This window comes from Coenobita brevimanus, chromosome 12 (genome assembly GCF_032717465.1).
Source record: "Coenobita brevimanus isolate Jiangsu-jjx chromosome 12, ASM3271746v2, whole genome shotgun sequence".
Lineage (NCBI taxonomy): Eukaryota > Metazoa > Arthropoda > Malacostraca > Decapoda > Coenobitidae > Coenobita > Coenobita brevimanus.
This window is the reverse complement of record NC_136965.1, coordinates 2,591,674-2,612,035: the sequence shown is the minus strand read 5'-3', so window position 1 is coordinate 2,612,035 and position 20,362 is coordinate 2,591,674. Positions and strand designations below refer to the sequence as shown.

The 20,362-nt window shown below is 41.6% G+C and overlaps 1 protein-coding gene across 1 annotated transcript in view; it reads right to left on the bottom strand.

The window, feature by feature from the left end:
- LOC145413699 (uncharacterized) overlaps positions 1–16,073 on the bottom strand; it is a 28,921-nt gene extending 12,848 nt beyond the window's left edge. Inside the window, exons 1-7 of the mRNA XM_080283354.1 lie at positions 14,792–16,073; positions 12,580–12,910; positions 7,268–7,410; positions 3,416–3,798; positions 2,029–2,325; positions 1,491–1,583; positions 483–707 (exon numbers count right to left, since the gene is read on the bottom strand). Of these exons, the coding sequence (XP_080139480.1) occupies positions 483–707; positions 1,491–1,583; positions 2,029–2,325; positions 3,416–3,798; positions 7,268–7,410; positions 12,580–12,910; positions 14,792–16,073 (2,754 nt within the window). The remainder of the gene's footprint in view (positions 1–482; positions 708–1,490; positions 1,584–2,028; positions 2,326–3,415; positions 3,799–7,267; positions 7,411–12,579; positions 12,911–14,791) is intronic.
- Positions 16,074–20,362: the final 4,289 nt, after the last annotated feature.

Sequence of the window (20,362 nt, the reverse complement as noted above, 5' to 3'; positions counted from 1 at the left end):
AGCTGAGGTAAAGAACAGTCTGATGATTTGACTCTTGTTAAGTCAGGTCTTTACTGATCTTCCACAACACCTACTAACATGTCATTAAAACAATCCAGCTCATACCATCACACAGGTTTTAAATTAGGCAGCCCTAGTACTGATTCAATGTGGATGGTGATTATTAGTGCCAGGGTGGTGATGTGAAGATGTGTGGCTTGTACGACGACTACTGGGCCTAAGGAAATAGACTATTGAGCCTGCCTAATGTCAGACATCATTACAATCCTCAATGTCATCTTGATCTCTTTTTTTTCTGGCTAGGAATGTGACAAGGTAAGGTCCAGAAAGTAAAGAAAGAGAAAGCAAGAAAGAGAACGAGCTATCACCAACATGCCCTGTGAAGCGAGTCACACACCACACACTCATCCACTCAACAGTAAAAAATCAACTAAAAAACACAAAAATACAATAAATGAATAATAATTAAATAAAATACAAACCAGCTGCTGCATATCATCTTGTCGGAGTAAGTAACGGTTGCCCTCCTGTATTCCACGTAAAGCAAACTTGGTGTTGATGTGTTTGAGTGTGTCTCGGAACGCCTGGTACTGCTCGGCTTCACGCTTTCTCTCATTCAGCATCTCTGCCAGTGACTCTAGTTGTGTGAGAGCCAGCTGCAGAGACATTCGGTCATGGTGGCCTTGTGGAGTATGCTTAAGGAGATCCTGTAAACAGAAGAACCCATAGTCTATGTTCGGCAAAAATTTACATGGACAATGAAATCTTACCAGAATTTATTTAACTCTTATACCTTGGGCAATTTACCAGTGGCAAGTAAAATTGCCTGGCAATACTGTACTAACAACAGAAGTGATAAGGCGTAAATAATGGTTTAAGGGTTAACATTGCTTAAATTTCCAACACAAGTAAGTTTCTGGGATGGTGAGGTGTGGAAGCTGAGGAACCATAAGAATTGACAAGAGACATAATCTAATAGATAAAGTCCTGAAAGTACATTATCTGATAGAAGCTGCAACACCATTTTAACACAGTAGTTGATGGAAGAGTTCTATTACATATGTGCTACAGTAACAACTTATCCCTTTCGGTCTGATTATTTTCTTTTTTCTTAATCGGTCCAATGCCAGATGACTTTAAGTTAGGGAAGAACCTCTTATGATGCAAGGATATGTGATGGTTACATCTATTCTATCCAGTCCTAGAAATCTATTCTAAGCTTAACAAAACTGTCTCAAGGCAGCAAAGATAATATAAAATATGTCATCACACATCACAATGAAGTGATCAATCAAATTAAGTAAGTTCAGCAGTGTATGGATGGTAATTACCTGAAGTGTGAAGATGGCAAATTCAAAGATTTAAATGTATATTCTGCTAATAAATGATGACTGGAGTAGACTAAGTACATACTGTGATCTAACATTTTAAAGTTCTGGTACACTTACAAACAAGTACTTAAAGGATAACACACAAAACAATGTACATACCTGTAGGAAGAGGATGAACTGGGGGAAGCGCTGTACTGGTTTCACCATGAGTCCAAAGAATGACAGTCGATCAGGCGAGGTGATCTGACGCATCTGTGGAACATTACTACATTAGACCATGTTTATAACAACATCTATCTATCTATATACCTAGGCTGCTTCCCCCAAGGAAAGGGAGGTACTAACAACAATTTACTTGGAAAACTGAGGGAGATCTTGTGTATATCTTTGAAAACAAACATCTTATGCATTTTTTGAGAAGCATTAGATGACAGACATATAAAGTACAAGTGCTGAGAGTTTCATTCTAAGTTGCATCATGTTCAAATTTGTATAGCAAGAGACTGATTATAATAGCTCATCAGTAGCAAGATTTTAAGTATATTAGATCTCCAAAGGCTCAAACAATTACTGGAGTCTGTTTCTAACCCCTGAATTCTAATGTGGTCATTTAGAGACAACAAGTTCAATTTTAATTGCAAAAATAAATTAGAAAACTTGTCTTTGGACTGAGAGTGTTAACACTCCAGTGTCTTACCTTAAGGAAGTCAGCAAAAGCAGATTTCTTTTTAGACTCCTGCTTTGCAACTTCCATGGCACGTGAAAAGTTGTTAATGAAGTCACTATAAATATCCAAAACAATGGCCTTGGAAAATGAAGCGACGAACACATCTCCAATCTTCTCCTCCCTATCCCACTGCCTCACACAGTCAGCAAGGGCGATGCGGAATAACGTGTGGCACTGCAGAATCTCAGATACTCTATGAAATAATGTGGTGAGCTTGGCAGAGTTGATGACTGGGGGCTTGGATTCTTCTAAAGGTTTTTTGAAGTCCTGGAATAATATACTTTAATGAGGGACAAATTACTCATACATTAGTTGGGATAAAAAATGACTATCTATCTGTCTATGGAATAATATAGTTTAAAATGAGAGACAAATTACTCATACATTAGTTGGGTTAAAAAATGACTATCTATCTGTCTATATCAACCTATCATTCAATCAGGACCACATGGGCCCAGGCCTAGGCTACTCAATCACCAATCAAAATAATTTGGAAGATTGGGTGACATGATGTTTGATGAGTTATGAATTACTTTGGTATTAGTTCAAAAATGTAAAATACTGCAGAAGAATTAGGTAATCTGTAAAACAATATCCATTATACTTGACTTACTCAAACAAACTGATGTCAGCTTGGCAAAATCCAACACCCAAATCTTATTCTACATCACTGATATGATTTCTGTTGATGATACTGTAATGCACAAGCTCAAACAACATCAAGTACATCATACCTAGCTGATCAACCTCTGAGTGCTCAGAGGTTGAAAAATTAAGCTACGGAATTGCTGTAGCAAGGTGTGAAGAGATTTTTGCAAAAAAGTATAAGAAAGCTGCTATGCATTTCTGAGAAAATATGAGAGCTACATGTGCTACATGCTGCTGGTTTGAATAAATCAAAATCTTTTCCACAGGAATGGTACTGTAAGCTCAGGGAAACTGGCCTATCAGCCTGACAGGTAGTAGTGGAACTTTAATAGCCAAGTTTTTTGTAATTAAACTGAGGAATATAATGAACCAGCTTCATAAAATGCAGCAATGGAATTTAAACTTTTTTTTTTTTTTTTTTTCCCCTGTGGAGTTAAACTCCTTAGTAAAGGAGTTAAACTTTTTAGTACAAGAACATACACACACTGTATATATTTTATCTGTTGCTATCTCCAGACAATTTCATTTAATGACATTTTTGAACAACAGGGATTTGATACACCAGTTCTCTACGTGAGGGTTCTCCTAATATGATAAGGGTGAGCTGGAGATAGCAGGAATAAAGCTGAAAAGGCCACTGTACTGAGGGGTTCAAAGCAAAGATGAAGCACAGAAAGTGGTGACTTACTGTACAAGAAAAGGTACTCACATTGACTAGTCTCTGAAGTGTTGCTACATAGTTATTCTCACTATGTACAATTGAAGCAACTATGTGTCTCCTTTTGATCTGCTCTGGGCTGAGGTTGGGAGGCATAGAGGGGAGGGCTGGTGGTTGGTGTCTGCGCTGAAAGGTATGTGCAAACACCCCACCATTCTCTGAGAACAGTCCCCCATGTTCTGTATCTGTCTCCTCCAGTAATTTTGGCATTCTGGTGTTGGTGTTAATGTAGGTGCCATTGGTTGCATTGGCTGTGTAGGAGCTTGTGCGGTCGGTGTTGGCAATGGTGCTGCTTCTCCGCTCCACGTCATAGTTGACGCTCTTACGCAGTGAGAACCACCGGTACAGCTTGCTGTCTGGGGTTGCTGATGGGTCTGTCAATATTATTTATATTAATTTCATGACATTTTTACTCCACTGCCATCTGAATTATGTATGTCAATGAACTGCAGAGCTTATTTTAACTACACATAGGCAAACCCCAGTTTAACGATGCAACTGGTTAAGTAAAAACCCATCACTAGGTGGGATATCGTACATTGGGGACGATTTACATGTAAAGTGTAGGGATGTGTTTTTGGGCCTTAGGTTTCCCCCCCAACAGGTCCTAAACCCATCCAAATGAGTCCAAAAAAATGTTTAAAGCTAATCTAAATGGCCTAACAGCTGTAAAAGAAGCTAAAGTAAGCCTAACACCTATAAATTACTCACTAAAACCAACAAATAAAATCTGAAAATCATAAAAAACAGGTCAGAAAATATCAAACATCTCTCATCTCTTACTTCTTGTAAGGCCATGTCCGGTCCTGGTCATCATCCTTGCTATCCTCCCCGAGGCTAGGGGACATGTGGTGCTCCCAAGCACTCACTCATGCTTCTCAAAGCCCTCAAACCCCATCTCCAGGGGAGGGTCAGAGGGGGGAGGGGGAAAGCCTGGCAAGGTGGGGTGATGGTAGAGGGAGACCAATGTGCTGGCTCTGGGGGTGGTGATAGGGTGCGATGCAATAGCAGACAAAGTAGTGAGGGAGACAGCTGCAATGACTTGTGAGGTGGCGAGGGAGACAGTGCGATGACTTGTGAGGTGGCGAGGGAGACCACTGCAATGACTGACAAGGTAGTGAGGGAAACAGATGCGGTGGCTCACGTCGTGACGAGGGACACAGAGGTGGTGGCCAAAGTGGTGTCGGAGATTGAGGCTGGGATGAGGAAGGTAGCAACGGAGTGGCGGAGTGCTGCAGTGGAGACTCAGGTGATGCGGGAGATGAGGATTGGCTTCAGGTAAGGTCCAGCACTAGGGGCAGAGCACATCCTCGGCAGGAGAAGGACCTTGGTGTTTCTCTGCTGGTCGATGGCTGGGGAGATGCTTTGCTGGTCATGGGCTGGGAAGATCTTCTGTGGGTTGCTGGCATGGTGGAGGCCCGTTTGAAGAAAGCAGTGATGGTAGTCTGCCTGGTCGCCCTCTTCTTTTCCTCCAGCATCACCCTGTACACCTTCATCCCCTCCTCCAACCGATCAGATGCCTCTCTGCTTTGTTCTGGGAGACGGTCGTGAGTGAGCATAAGTGCAATGACCTTGTCAACCTTGGTCACCATCTCCTTCAGAAACTCCACACTGAGTGCTTGCACCTCAGGGACAACCCCCTCCTCCTGTGCCTCCTGGTGTGCCTGCTGAATCTCCATATTGAGAACTCCTCACTGCTGCGCTCCTCCCTGTGGCTTTCCAGTACCTCCTCCACATCCTGCTCATTGACCTCCCCAAAGCCCACCTCGTGAGACAGTTGCACGATGTCCTGCCACACCCATTCTACCATCAGTGCTCGCACGCCCTCAGGGACACTGGTGAAGGAGTGAACGCACTCTGACCACAGCTTGAGCTACATACCGTTCAAGGTGGCCTGGCTTACTTCCCACCATGAAGTTGTGATGTTCTCGATGACGTGGCGTATATTACATCCTTCCCTGAAGGACTGCACCGTCGTCCTGTCATTGGTGTCACACGCCCTCACCAACTGTTCGCCAAGTTCTCCCTAGAGGCATACTTCTTGAGAGCACGAGAGAGGTAGGAGTGGAAATAGGACAAACAGATATCAGAAGTCAGTCAGGCCTTCTTGTTCAACTCCCAAATCACCCCTAAATTCTTCTTAACATATGCCACCAGAGCCCTTGGGTTTTCGGAGTGGTAGACAAGGAACGGCTTTAATTTGGTGTCACCCTAGGCATTGTCCCCCAGCAGCAGAGTAAGCCGGTCCTTTGAGGCCTTGAACTCTGGCGTAGATTTTTCCTCGCCTGAAAGATAAGTCCTTGAGGACATTCTCTTCCAAAGTGCCCAGTCTCGTTAATATTCAAAACTTGTTTTTCACTGTAGCCACCCTCTGCAATGATGCACTTAAGTTTGTCAGGGAGCACTGCTGCCACCAACGCATCTGCACTTGCCATCTCACCAGATCCTGACATTGTGGAGGCTTGCCTGCCTGTTAAAGCAGTCAAACCATTCATGGAGCTAGCCTTAAAGGTTTCACCAGCATCGAGACTACGTCTCACCTTTATTTCGTCCCACAAGGAGAGAGCCTTCATGCGTATGATTGCCTGACTCATGGGAGACTTCCTGCCGTTCTGGTCCTCCACCCGTGTGCAGAGCATCCGCTCCAGCTCCTCCATCACAGGCTCTCTGAGCAGGTGAGATGGGAGGTGGTGAAGTCAGCAACCTCCCCAGCTACAGCCTTGATGGACTCCCCCTTCTTGATAATGATGGAGACAGTCGACTGGGCGGTTGGAGAGCCGAGGCGATAGTACATGTGCCCTCTCCTTTGTCGTGGCGCATAAGAATATCTAACTTCACTTCCAGAGACACAGATTTACAAGTGCGCGTTGTGGGAATGTCACCAGCACCAACACTAGCAGGCCGCTTACCACCCTGACTAGGATCATCACTGCCACCACTAGGACCACTAGCCCCACCATGTGCAGTGCCCTTACCAGACATGATCACACTTGTTTAGGCCAAAATTCATACAAAATCACACTCCACACACGATTAGTATCGCTGCCCTACTCGTGACACTGGTGGGGCACAGTTACGATGCACTACGATAGCGGCTTGTGTAATGTTGGTAATACAACACGATGAGAGGTGGGCGAGCGTAAGAGAGTTCCTCAATCGGAGATGGCCAGTACGAGAAGAATGATATGCATGCGAGTGGGGTGAGGGATGAGCGCGGGGGCTGCATGAGCGTTTCTGCGCATCCTGGCAGGCTGGCGGGCTCAGCTGGCCACAGAAACACACTTGATTCAAACTTTTGGCCCATCACTCATGGACGAAACATAGGAGGACTCATCGTTAAACCAGGGCTCGGCCATCATTAGGGGTGGTAGGGTGGTATTTCTACCCACATCACTAACGCATGTAGGGGTATCATACTGGGGTTTGCCTATACTGTATTGAACTATACATGTTGGTGAAAGATTCAGCCTCATACAAGTTAATGCATGTACTGTACTGTTTATTGATACAGTGTGTGTGTATATAAATACAGTATTCAGATATATATATACTGTATATATATTAATCTATGTATAGCATATGCAGGAAGTTCCCACTCTGAAACACTCCTGGACATACTGTACTACTGTGCTATCTAATATAAGGGGGATAAGGGGGATGTAACTCATTCTTCTACAGTGAGTAATTAACTAAAAGCAACTGTGAACAGCAACTTGGAATGGGGAAAAAAAGGAGGGATAATATCACAGTAATATTAGTCTTAGTCTGTACACTTATGCTGAAGTACTGTCAAGCTATCTTCCTGCTAGAAGATGTGTAAAAATAGTGAGATATACTACTTACTGTCTTCTGAAGGTTTGACAACAGCGTCTTTGTGATCTTCCTTGGAATCTTTACGTGCTGCATCCTTCAGACTCTTGCTTGACTGTCGCCTCTCTCGCCACTGCTCTCTCTTCCGCAATAGGCGCTGCTTGAAGTTCTCCAGGCTGAAAGAAAAATGCTCATAAAAATCAAAGGGAGAGGGGCAATACTGTACCACAATACCCCTGAGCTGTAGGATCAGAGACTAAACCAGTGTAGTCCAGTACATTACATGAACCCCTTCAGTTCAATGGCGTATTTTAAATATTATTCTTTCTATCTCCTGACGATTACTGTACATTAAACTTGGCACAGACTTTTTGAAGGGGAGGGGATTTATATAACCAAGAGAGTGTTTGTCTTCATAAATATATAGCGTTCCTAAGCAGAATGAAACTGCCCATAGATCATTTATCTTTGTTTTGTTTATAAAGCTCCAGCATACTTGCATGCATTGGCCTTGGTCACCCAATGGTGGCTCTCTGTGCTGCTCCATCTCTGACAGCCTCCCTTTTCAGTCCCTTATCCTTGAGGTCACACTCTATGACCTCGTCCCAGATCTTTTTTAGTCTGCCTCTGGCAACCCTACCCTCGAGGTTCACACTTCTCATCTTCCACACCTAGTTGTCATCCTCCATCCACTCAACACGCCCAAATTCATAACATGGAAACATGCATCATTGGAGTGTTCATTTCATTGTTGAAACAGGCAAATGACAACTTTATTGACTATATTACTTATTCCGATGATATTCAGTGAATACAGTACAGTACATTACTTATTCTGATGATATAATTCATACAGTATAGTGAAGACTGAGAGGCTAAAACAATACATTTGCTTTGCAGGTACAGTATCATTAAAATATAGGCCATAATAATTATCATCATCATCATATTCCTTTCTCTAATCTTAGAATGGGATGAAAAAGCTATCCAGACACAAGGGAGAGTATAATCGTGGAATTATTATCAGCTAGTACATACCCAGTGAAATGGGACACAATCATTCACGCCCCAGAATCCTTGCTTAAACACTCAGATGACAAGACAAACTACTGAAGACATATACAGCACTGTTTGTGGTTTATGTAATGAAAAAAATTATAAAGCAATGAATTTACAGGACATGAACAGTAATTCTTCATTTAACACACTTTCACTTGGCACAAATCTCACTACAAAGCTCTTAATTAACAAAGGATCACTTGTTACATAACATGCCATTGTTTATTATTACGTGGTCACTATGTGCAGTGAAGGGTAAGAGTTGATTCATCCCACACTTGCATTTGTTTCAGTCCAGTATATCTTTACCATGATTTCTTTATACTGCTCATGGACTGTAGTATTCAACTAATACAAATGCATCCAACGACACCACTGGACAAGATTTTATATCCATTGCAACCCTTCATGTTTTTTTAATATCTGAAAAGATCAACTTTCTTGATGGAAGAAACTTTCACTTACTGTACGATAAGCTTCACTTGACATGGTAGTTTTTAGTAACACATTCACAACCCATACATGTACCCCATGTGTAAACAAATGGGTTGGCAGAGAGTTAGTGCCCCTCCCCCAAAAAAGTCAAACAGCCACCCCTTCTGGGATTATGGTATCTGGCTATAGATAGATAGAGAGATAGTCACGACCTTACAGTGAGGAATGACTGTACACTAATGAAAATGCTATACATGATATAGAAGCCAGTACAAGTGACAATAATTTTACATATTGATGTGAATAACAAACAAGGGATTTTTTTTTTAAACTGGAGAGACATGCTGCCTTCTTTAATCTCTTCACTTCCAGAGCACTCTCCTAAGCTGAATAATACTCTCTGATGGCAGCTAGAATAAATTAAAGTGAAGCAATTAATTAGCCACTATAACAACTATATCATATAACTAACTTTTCACTACTTCCACGACCACTAAGGCTTAGGCTGAAGCTGCGCTGTAAGGAAGGCGGCTTCATCCTCACACTGTCGTACACAGACAGGGTTCGATTGCTTCTCGGGGCAGGAGTGTCTTGCCTCCCACACCATGATAGTTCCAGCATGCTCTGACTAGTGTTCAAAACTGAGTCATTTGGGGAAGCAGGAAGGTACGAGGATTGTAAAATGGGATATTCTTGGCATGCATTTCCCTGTTTGGGAGGCAGCTGTGGTGGAGTGGTGATGACTGAATTATCATGGCTTTTAGGGGAGTCTGGTGGCTGAGAAATGGGTGATTCTTGACAGGCATCTCTCTTCTTACAGGGTAATGGTGGTGGAGTGACGGCAACTGAATTCTCTGCCATGTCATTTTGATTCTCAACAGAGTCTGGTAGCTGGGAAACAGAAACAGGATATTCTTCATATGCATCCCCCTGTTTGTGAAGCAGTGGTGGAGGAGTAGTGGCAACTGAATTCTCCACCATTTCACCCTGATTTGGGATTTGTTGGAATTGCTCAGTTTCAATTAATAATCCCTGGACCCTCATTTCTTCCACTGAATCATTCACACCTGCCTCTCCCTCTTGAGCTGTAGTGTCGTGAATATCAAACACAGCAATAGTCCAACGCTTACCACCATAGTCTGAAGGGGCAGTGTGGGAACGTCGCAAAACTGGAGATGTTTCTTGCGACATCTCACCAGCAGTTGCATAAGAGTCTGAATCAGATGAGGTACTAGAGTTGTGGTTTCTTATACTCTCTTCATCAATTGTAAAGAGCTGATTCTGGCTGGCATTCAGGTTGCAATTACTCTCATAGGTTAACCTTTCTTTGTGCAAATCTTCACCTTGTGCCCCCTTTTCTTCAACACACTCCGGCAACTCTTGATCCTTTATACTGTCTACAGGTTTCCTTCCTTTTCCAAACTCAAGTGATTCATGGTTTGGTAAAGGCGTGGCTAATTTTCCCTCTCCACCTTCACACTCTCGTGATATATTATTTGGTGAAAGAGAGCGTAAGTTACTCTCTTCTTCTTCTGTCTCAAGATCTACATACCAGACTGTTGAGTTGCTTGAATACTCACCCTGAACATTATACGAAATGTCAGATGTATTTTGGTTTGACACAGTAGGTATTGGGTGACGTGAGACATCCACATTAGCTGTTTGTGTTGGCAATGCCTGCACGGAGTCATGCTGCTTCTTACCTTGCAGAGGTAAATGCTTTTGCCCAACACCAGTGGTTCTGCTTTCCTTTGACACCACAGACTCTTTTCTTCCCAACAAGAAAGAAAATCTTGAACCCCAAACTGAAGTAGTAATTGATTTTCGTACATTTTTTACAACTGATTTATTTAATTCTTGTGTTCTTCTTGGGCTGAACTGGTGAATACTAACTAGTGATGTTGGAGATCTGGCCAAATCACTTGTCCAGTTTAGGCTCTGTGTTCGTCTTAATGAAATCTTTGGCTCGGGAGTACTGTCTGTGCTATTCTTTCGTGACAATGATACTGGTGGTGCCATTGTACTGGTACAAGAGGCTTCTGTACTCACGGGGGTTCTTACTGATTATATAAACACCACATTTCCTCAGAAGTTTCAACAATCATACCATGAGAAATGAATACATTATTTTCTAGGTAAGCTGTGATATGGAGGGTGAGAGGAGAATGTATGGTTACTGGTACAGTACTGCTTCAGCAAAGTTTGTCTGATTAAACAGCAGCAACTGCTGACAGGTGATGTTGATGTGACCACTGAGCCAAGACGACTGTTGGTCTTATCAGGTAAAGCTTATCAATGGTATGGTTGATAACTTGATAGAATACTTCCTGCCAATGACTATTCACTAATCAGAGCAATTTTTGGTTAACTGCGTGAATACATTCAATTAACACAAGATGTTTTATTTAGGAGTTCACATACCTAACTCCATTAGACATGCAAGAACACTGTCTACTCATCTATATATCATCCAATCTTTTTTTGCCCCATCATGAATGCACAGGTCCAGGGCTAGACTACTCAGCCCTAACATTTAAGGCAAGGATGACCAGCCTTGCTTGCCCATGAGTGGCACTATGTGAACAATAAACCTCAATTACCCCTCAAGTGTTATACCCATATGGGCCCCAAGTAATTTGCAGCACCTTAACTTACTAGACCACCATGTGTCATCCGATTAAATGGTTTACACCCAACATAATAATCTGTATTTGGCTTGTCACTCAGTGTAGAGTCACCTGAAGGTGGCACAACATCATATGAAAGGATTTATGAGTAATAATGTCCCATGTGGCTGATTACTTTTACAGTAATATTTATCACACAATGTTCTTCAAACCAAGAACTGCTATAAAAAAATACAAATCTCAGTATAAATTTGTTGTGGGGAATTTCAGTGGAAAGAAAGGTACATACAAGGGGCAAAGGGCAGCTATATGAGACTGTATCAAACAATCTTGGTACGGGTATCTGGAATATATAAGAGACACAACTCTAGGCCAATTTGCAAAAAACTAACCATTTCAGTATGATGATATATTACTGTAGCTTGTTCTTGCTACTTCCAGATGTCTATATTCATGGGAGAAGTCTCTCACATGATGGGGCTATGAGAGCATTATGTACTGTACTGGTAACACCTCCACTTTCAAAAGTCTTTCATCAGCTAAAAATACTGCCTGATACCTGGTAATATTGAGAAAATAGTACATCCCCTAGGGTTACAAACTCTAACAGGGTGGTGAATAGATTCTTCCCAACAACAAAAAATAGGAAATAGATTTGAAAATGTGTGAACGATGGTATCAGAAATGACGTACAGTACACTTAACTCTCACAAAGCATAATATTAAATATGACTTTACTAAATGGAATACTGTACTGTATATGTAGGCCTACTGTAGTAAGCAGTTACAGAATGGTGGACTGCCTGGATAATGTTAGTGCACCACCTGGAGGGAAAGCAAGAGATTCTCAAATAAGGAACTGATAGGCTGCTGCTGCTACTTTCCAGTGTAAACTCCCTGCTACTTTCCAGTGTAAACTCCTGCACCATTAACTGCTTCTAACCACAGACTAGAAACAACGAAATACAATCTCATACACGATAACATTATCCCCAAAATTCTATTTCTGATATATGGCATCTTTTGTTACAAATGTTCAAACTGCAGCAGCAGAAATCTTTGGCACCTGGAATTCATCATATAACAAAGAAAGCTTTTCATATGTAAGAATATTTAATTAGCAACACATTTAGTTATTATCATCTGGCTACAGTCTTATGTTTAAATTCAGCTGAGGGAATCTCTTGCCTTCTAAAGGGATAATGTGGGAGATGAGCAACTCACTTTGGCGGCTGTGTCTTGACGGAACTTCCACCGTTCTCCTCTTCGTTGCTGGAGTATGACTCAAAGTCCTCAGAACCCCAGGAGTCTGAGGAGGACAACTGTCGGTGGACGTGCAAGCGACGTGAAACCCAGGTCTCCTCACTGCCACTACCCCCTCCACCGTTGCCACTACCACCACTCCCACCACCTCCGCCACCACCACCACCAACACCACCACCACCACCACCACCACTCCCCAGGTCGGGGATGTCCTCGTAGATGCGGTCTTCACACCATGGACCACTAAGGGTACTGGATCGACTGGAACGGCTAGATCTGCTTGATCGCGAGTCTGTGAAAGATAAGGAAAGTTGCTGCTGTTAGTAAAGCCATGAGATACTGGGATGAGGGAACAGTACAGTATCTGATAAAAAGAAAAAAAATATATAATATATATATGAAAGAGTGCGGTGTCTAACAAAAAGTTATGCATGATGCAGTAGTACAGTACAGTGTTTGCTAAAATTATATAGGTATGTGACAGAATTGTGCTTGATAAAAAGATATGTGAAACAGAATAATGGCTACTAAAAAGAAAAAAGTAGCCAAATAAAGTTCATAGTCTGTAAAAAATACAGAATTAGGGTTTCATCTAGCCCAAATAGGCTTAGTGAGAGGGAGGAGGTCAGTACTCTAGAAGTTACCATAAAAGGAAGCTAAGTACAGTATGGTAAGTGATTTCCAGTACTTTTTACATGTACTGTATTGTCAACTAACTTACAGAGTATATTATGATGATGTCTTTTTTTCCAACTACTAGACAATTTTATTCGTCTTTGTATAAGCCTCCACATTGTAAAGAGATTAATGGAGATCCTTTCAAACCCTTTTACTATGACTGGTTCTCTAAAAGCTGAATAAAACAGCCTAAGGGTGCGGCCACACTTGCTCCAAACATTTGATCGACAAGAGGAAACGAGGCTCAGGTCCATCCAATGTTAAGACTCAAATACTGCAGCGGTTCTAACCCGGTGCGTTGCTTTGTCTTGTCGATCACATGTTTTGAACAAGTGTGGCTGCACATTAAGGGAAGTAAGAGTAAAATCTAGTAACGATCACTGTACTTAATGGAAAAATTTATTGTGTTGTGCTGCACAAGAATAAATGATTAAAAACAAGTCTGTGAATATTGCACCATATTCCTTTGGGACAAGATTAATTCATTCTCCTTAGCTTCCCTTGAATGAAACCCTTCAAAGATTCAGTATATACATTTTGCCTTGAAGATAAAATTATTGCAACTTATCAACCACTACAGAGCAGATTTAAGCATTACATAATAAATATTAATGTGTACAATACATTCTTGAGGGGCAGGCTTCCGCAAAAGTGACTAAAAAAAAAAAAAATATCTTGACTTCCCCATTTACAGTAGTTTCTTCACCCAAGTGCAGTGGAAAAATATACAGTGTATGTTAATTCAGTACAAGACATAATATCTACTGACAAAGGTAAAAGAAAGAACCACCACCACAGGAGTCTTGCAACAAAAGCAAAAAACACAAAAGAATAACCAGAGGAGGCAAGACTGAAGACAGCTGCTTCCTTGGAGGCTTCATGATGCCTCTTCCTTAGCAATTAATTTTCTATCATGACCTTCCTTTCTCCCATAGTATTATGTGTGGTCACTTAACAGCAACAGTCTGCATTAATAACATATAAGAAGACTTAACCCAGTGACTGTGGTGAGTCTATAAGCTGAATATAATCATCTGTCCTAAGCTGGAATACAATACAAAGCTCATTACTTTCAGCTAAAACAATAATCAAGAACACTAAAAATTATTGGCAAGACAGGTTTTTCCTGTGCACTGTATTTTATGCTGCTGATGTTAGTTGAGAGGTATATGAGGGAGGGGGGGGTGAGTTGGGGGGAGGGGAGTCAAATGGTGGGTGACAGAGTGACTTGGAGGCGTTTTGTCTGCGGCCACCCTTTGCGGGATTAGGGCGTCGGGCTATAGATAGATAGATAGATGTTAGCAGCATAAAATACATAATAGGCTTTTCACAGCCAAAGGTTTATGGTGTGATGTGCAAAATAAATAACTAAGGAAGAGGCATTACAAAATCTCTTAAGTCAACTAAAAATGTGAAATTAACAACATGCAGGCATTAGCAACCCACAACTCTTCAGGCAAAAGCTGCACCCTACACCCAGTTTCATTCATCTTACCACTGTCCCGACTTCTTCTTTCTCGTTTTTCTCTTCTTTGGGGTTCCTCATCTACACTTTCATAGACAGGTTCATGTTCTATGGGTTTTTCATTACTTTCATTCTCCCTGTAACTTGTGCTTTCAATGTTGTGGCTATCATCATCTTTGCTACAAATTGCATTTCCATCCAGTCCTGTTCGGGGACAATCATAAACGTGTTCTGTGTCTGCCACCACAACTGCCTCACTACTCTCACTGCTCAGTCTGTTCGATTCATTGGCTTTAGTCTTCTTTACTCGTTTCTCACTTAATACTGGTATAGGAGGCCCCTTTCTGACCACAGCATAATGTGGTTCGCTTTCACCTGTCACAACAGGACTTTCACTTGGCACAATGACTGATTCCTGATCCTCAGTGGTTACTAAAACTGCTGCCCCATCAACTTCACTTATGTCACCATCGTCCTTGACTCTAGATTCACTTGTCTGCGTGTCTTGTCTTTCCTCGTGCTTCTCTTTTTCATCTTCTTTCAGAATTGACAGTTCGCTATTGTTGGCTTCTACCAGCACACTGTCTGGATCTCCCTGTTGTGTGCCAGATATTATGGAACCCAGCTCTTTTCCCTCTTCACATTCACCTGAAATTTCATTATCTGAGAATATTAAAGAACTGGGACAAGAGTGGAACACCTCACTACTGGCCTGACTCAGTCCTTTTTGAAGACTTGAATGAAGCCCCAGAACTCTAACATTTTCATAAGTATGGCCACTGGCCTTTGGCTCATGGCACATATTGCTGACTGCGTGTGATTGGGACTTGCGAGGGAGTGTGTTTGAATATCTCTCTGGGTCACTGTTACGTAAAGCTTGATCTCTCTTGGACTTTTGATGTGCTCCATATCCTGAGCAAGAATGACGTCTTACTGGCATTGGGTTTAGGGCTTGCAGTTCTGGCAGGGCACGACAGATAGCTGCCATCAAGTCCGTGGTACCCTCCCCATCATTACTAGACAAACTAATACTGGATCCAAAATCTTGCACAGTGTTACTTTCCACAGTTCCCCCATTTCTCCCTTGATATGAATGGCCCTCCACAGGATTATCATTATCACTGGCTGGGTGAGGTGGGATGTCTAACAAGGACTGGGTAGCTATCATCTCGTCACCATCCATTCCAATGCTGTGCGAGTCTGGATTGCAGTTAAGTCTCTCCTCCTCATCAGCATTATGAGCATCAGAGGTGTCTGCCACCCCCTCTTGAAGACTGTCCTCCCCAGCCTCTCTCTTTGTAGTAGTCTTCATGTTTGTCTCCATCTGAGGGAAGCAGGTTTTCCATCACCTGTGCTGGGCCATGTCCCTCAATCTCTGCTACCACCACAGTGGCTCTCGTTACTTTTCAGTAATTTTATGTCCATTCACGAGACACACTGTACACAACTTCCTCCCTCACAGCATGGCATTTATTCTACGAGACTCACTATATCACATCAATATCCTCTTTCAGTCAAGCACACTATGTACATAATCTCTTCTCACAGCACAGCATTCAGTCTATGATTATACAGTCTCATTTCAATGGACTACCTTTCAACATTGCTTGCTGAGAGTATTTTTCCTTCTCACAGTACACTACTTATCCTACAAGGCTGAATATAATTTCAGTATCTTATTTTCAGCACTGTTCTGAAGGTAACACAAAACTATTGATCAACACTACCTGAAAATAATAGAAGCATATTAAGTAAAAATCATTCATATCTACATGCAGTCATCACGATATGTACAAGGTGTTCAAAAAATAAAAAATTCTTTCAAACAACCAATACAGCTAACTGGGAGAACTGGGCACAGCTTCATGGGTAGCTATGTAACTACTGTATACCCCTTTTACTCTAACTAAATGTAAAAGAAGACATTTAAACCCAGTCAGTACAATGATGTCCCTTTCTTTTCTTCTCGCTGCTGAACTGATAATCTGATGCAATTTAAGTGAGACACTTAAGTGAAGGGGTTTTGAGGGCTATATCTCACTCCACCAGTTCAAAAAGTCTATTCTAATCGCTGAATAAAGTCACCTGATAGTAGCTAGAACAAAATATTAAACATGTCCTTGTAGCAGAATGCTTAAATCACACACACACACACAAAGTAAAAAAAAAAAAAGTAACTTACATTAGAGTGCCACTGGAAGCTTCTTAACACCTTTTCCTCAGCAACTTGATTTTACATATTATACTTTAACATTCTCTTGTATATTGTATGCAGTCTACACCATTTCAGTATTGACAAAACCTACATCAGCTATATACAAGAGGCTGCTGAGGTGTAATATGCGGAATGATTCATTAAGGAAGATGTGGTATGAATTTCTACACGCTCTCAGAATACAACCTACACAACGAGGATTTACTGTATGTGTAGGTGGCGCCCATTATCCACTCACTTGCTTTGGTGTTGTCTTCATGTAATTCTACACTGAATAACATGCTAACTGGTTTCACGTAACCTAAGAAACCATTTACTATGTTGGGTGGTAACCATATAACCAAATGACGCCTGGTGATCTAGCGAGTTACTGTAAGATGCTCCAGCCAGAACAAGCCTATGAGGGTTTCCATCCAAGGAATGGTTGGGCTTATTGCTCACATAATGGTACTCAGGGGCAAGTGAGGCTGATCTCTCTCACCTTATATGTAGGGGATGAGAAACCTAGCCCCAGATCTCTACGTTCTTGATGGGACAAAAAAAAATATATAAATAAAAAGGGGAATGCTTGATGGATGCAGAATCTTATCACGAATTATACAAATATTTCTAAGGATGCAGAATCTTATTACGAATTATAAAAATATTTCTATTGCATGTTGCCGATACTTCTGGTTCTGCCTCACAGGACAACATAAACACCCAGTACTTGAGCATTAATTTATATAGCTATTAATGATAAGTAAGAACACTCAGCATGGCACACGGTAGATAGTGCTGTGAGAGGGATGAATACCAGTGTGTGTGTGTGTGTGTGTGTGTGTGTGCTTTTACTGAGTTTAATTCTATTCATCTATAGCCAGACGCCTTAATCTTGTATTTTTTTTTTTTTAAATCGCTTCCATGTCGCCCTGTCCCCTGCCATCACGCTCCCCTTCCCCCAACGCACAACCCCCTCTCTCACATACCCCTCCACTCCATCCCTCCACCTCATCCTCGGTGTAGGCCTCTCTTTTTAATCACCCAAAGGTATATCCGGCTGCCAGATTTAGCAAGCCAGTTTAATCCGACTTAACCTTTTTCTTGGTAAGGATTTAATGGACCTGGTGAGTTTAATCCGGCTTTACCCTTACTAAGAATCTAAAGGGCAGTTAATCCCACCTGCGTCTGGTACAGGTGTGACGATAAGAGATGAATAAGACAAGACTAGCATTAATAATAGTGGTGGGCCATACTCTATCCTGCTGTTATTTGATCCCCAATATTTCCATTCAAATTTTCCATCATACCCCGAATACGTTTTTTTTCTTCTTTTTTCTTTTTCTTTTTTTTTCTTTTTTTTGAGTTTGGCATCAAGACAGGACCTAAATGCAAAATATAAGAATCGAGATGGGAACAGCTATTTTCCCCGATTTATGTGTCTGGTGAAGCAGTTGGGGTACGAGAGAGAGAGAGAGAGAGAGAGAGAGAATCTTATACTCTTTTTTACTCTAACTTGACCTAAAATTGATCTCTCCACATAGGGTGAGCACTAGAATACAATACTAGTCACGAAGAAGTGCTGAGACAGTAAGTAAACCAGCGGTATTATTATATCAATACACAGGGTCACGTGAAACAGAAAAGGACGAAAATCTGGGCCAAGTTAAGGTGAAAGTGGCATAATAAACAGGTTACGGCTAAAATGGCGACTCTCTCTCTCTCTCTCTCTCTCCCCTACGAACTAATGAACAATATCCTGCAGGGGTCTCTTCCTCCCTCTATATCCTGCTCTTTCTCTCTCTCTCTCTCTCTCTCTCTCTCTCTCTCTCTCCGCAGCCTTTTTTTTTTTTTTTTTAACCCTTTATCACCTTACGTTAGGGCTTTTGAAATTCGCGCCCACGAGCCAGTAAGCGAAAGGTGGTACGCTAAATATAACTGTTCCAAAAATTTATGGACAGTAATTTCAGATAATAATTTGTACTGGAAATTAAACAAAAATAAATAATAAAAATGAATAAAGCAATCAAAATGTAACAATACAAAGAAAAACGAATGAAAAAAACAAGAAAAAGAACCATAACAAAACTACAGAGAGAGAGAGAGAGAGAGAGAGAGAGAGAGAGAAATAACACAACATCCTGGAAGAACAATGTGGCACCGTTGAGTCATAAGCGTGTTCAATCATAATGAGAGAGAGAGAGAGAGAGAGAGAGAGAGAGAGAGAGAGAGAGAGTATATTTTGCAAGACTGAAAGAAACTAAGCATATGTGTGTGTGTGTGTGTGTGTGTGTGTGTGTGTGTGTGTGTGTGTGTGTGTGTGTGTGTGTGTGTGTGTGTGTGTGTGTGATTCCTGAACATTATACCAGCGATGTGTATACTGAATCGATATACCGCATTATATATTCAATCTCAATCTCTCTCTCTCTCTCTCTCTCTCTCCACTTACTCCTTCCTCTTGTTTATCTTCCTCTTCTTCCTCTCCTCCTCTTTATCTCTTCTCCGATATCGCATTACTCTTAGCTGGATCTTTGAGATGAGTGGGCACGTACGGTCGCGGTCAAAAGTTCATTTACAGCGGCTTGAAACTGCCACAGAGAGAGAGAGAGAGAGAGAGAGAGAGAGAGAGAGAGAGCACTCAACCCTGTAATTAGTTTTGCAAAGTCCTGGTTGTGGTTTGTTTACACCGTCGTGGAAGAAGAGGAGGAGGAGGAGGAGGAGGAGGAGGAGGAGGAGGAGAAGAAGAAGAAGAAAAGGAGGAGGAGAAGGAGGAGGAGGAGGAGGCAATGCTCTTTCTGACCTTGGAGTAAAGACGCAATTATAAAAAACATCTTCTGAGCTTCCTACGCATGCGCAAGCTGGACCCTCATTTGTTTTGAACTCATTACCTAACCCACCCAGTTTGTGATGTTGTTGTTGGTGGTGATGATGATGATGATGATGATGATGATGATGAAATGTGATGTTTACTGTGATATAGTTCTGTCATCTCATCTTGGCCCAATTTTCGTCCTTTCTTTAGCTTATTGTCACGCAGCTCAATGACAGTAAAAGATAATGCTATGCCCAAACATTCTTTTCATAGCACAACTTCGTCACTATAGTTGAAATATGCTTAATCGGAGGAGTGTGTGTGTGTGTGTGTGTGTGTGTGTGTGTTTACCTCTCAGGATTCCGGGCGTTTGAATGGTGAATGAATTTGAAATGTGGCTCATTCAATTGGGCAAACTTTGGCTAGCATCTCATTCCATCTTTTTTTTTTTTTTCCCCTGGCTCTCTGGACCCTAACTCAACCCATCTTGTGGTGGGAAAGGAGGTCTGAATGATGATGATGATGATGATGAATATTTACTGATGATGATGATGATGATGACTATATATACATTCTAGTCTGGTGATTTACTGTT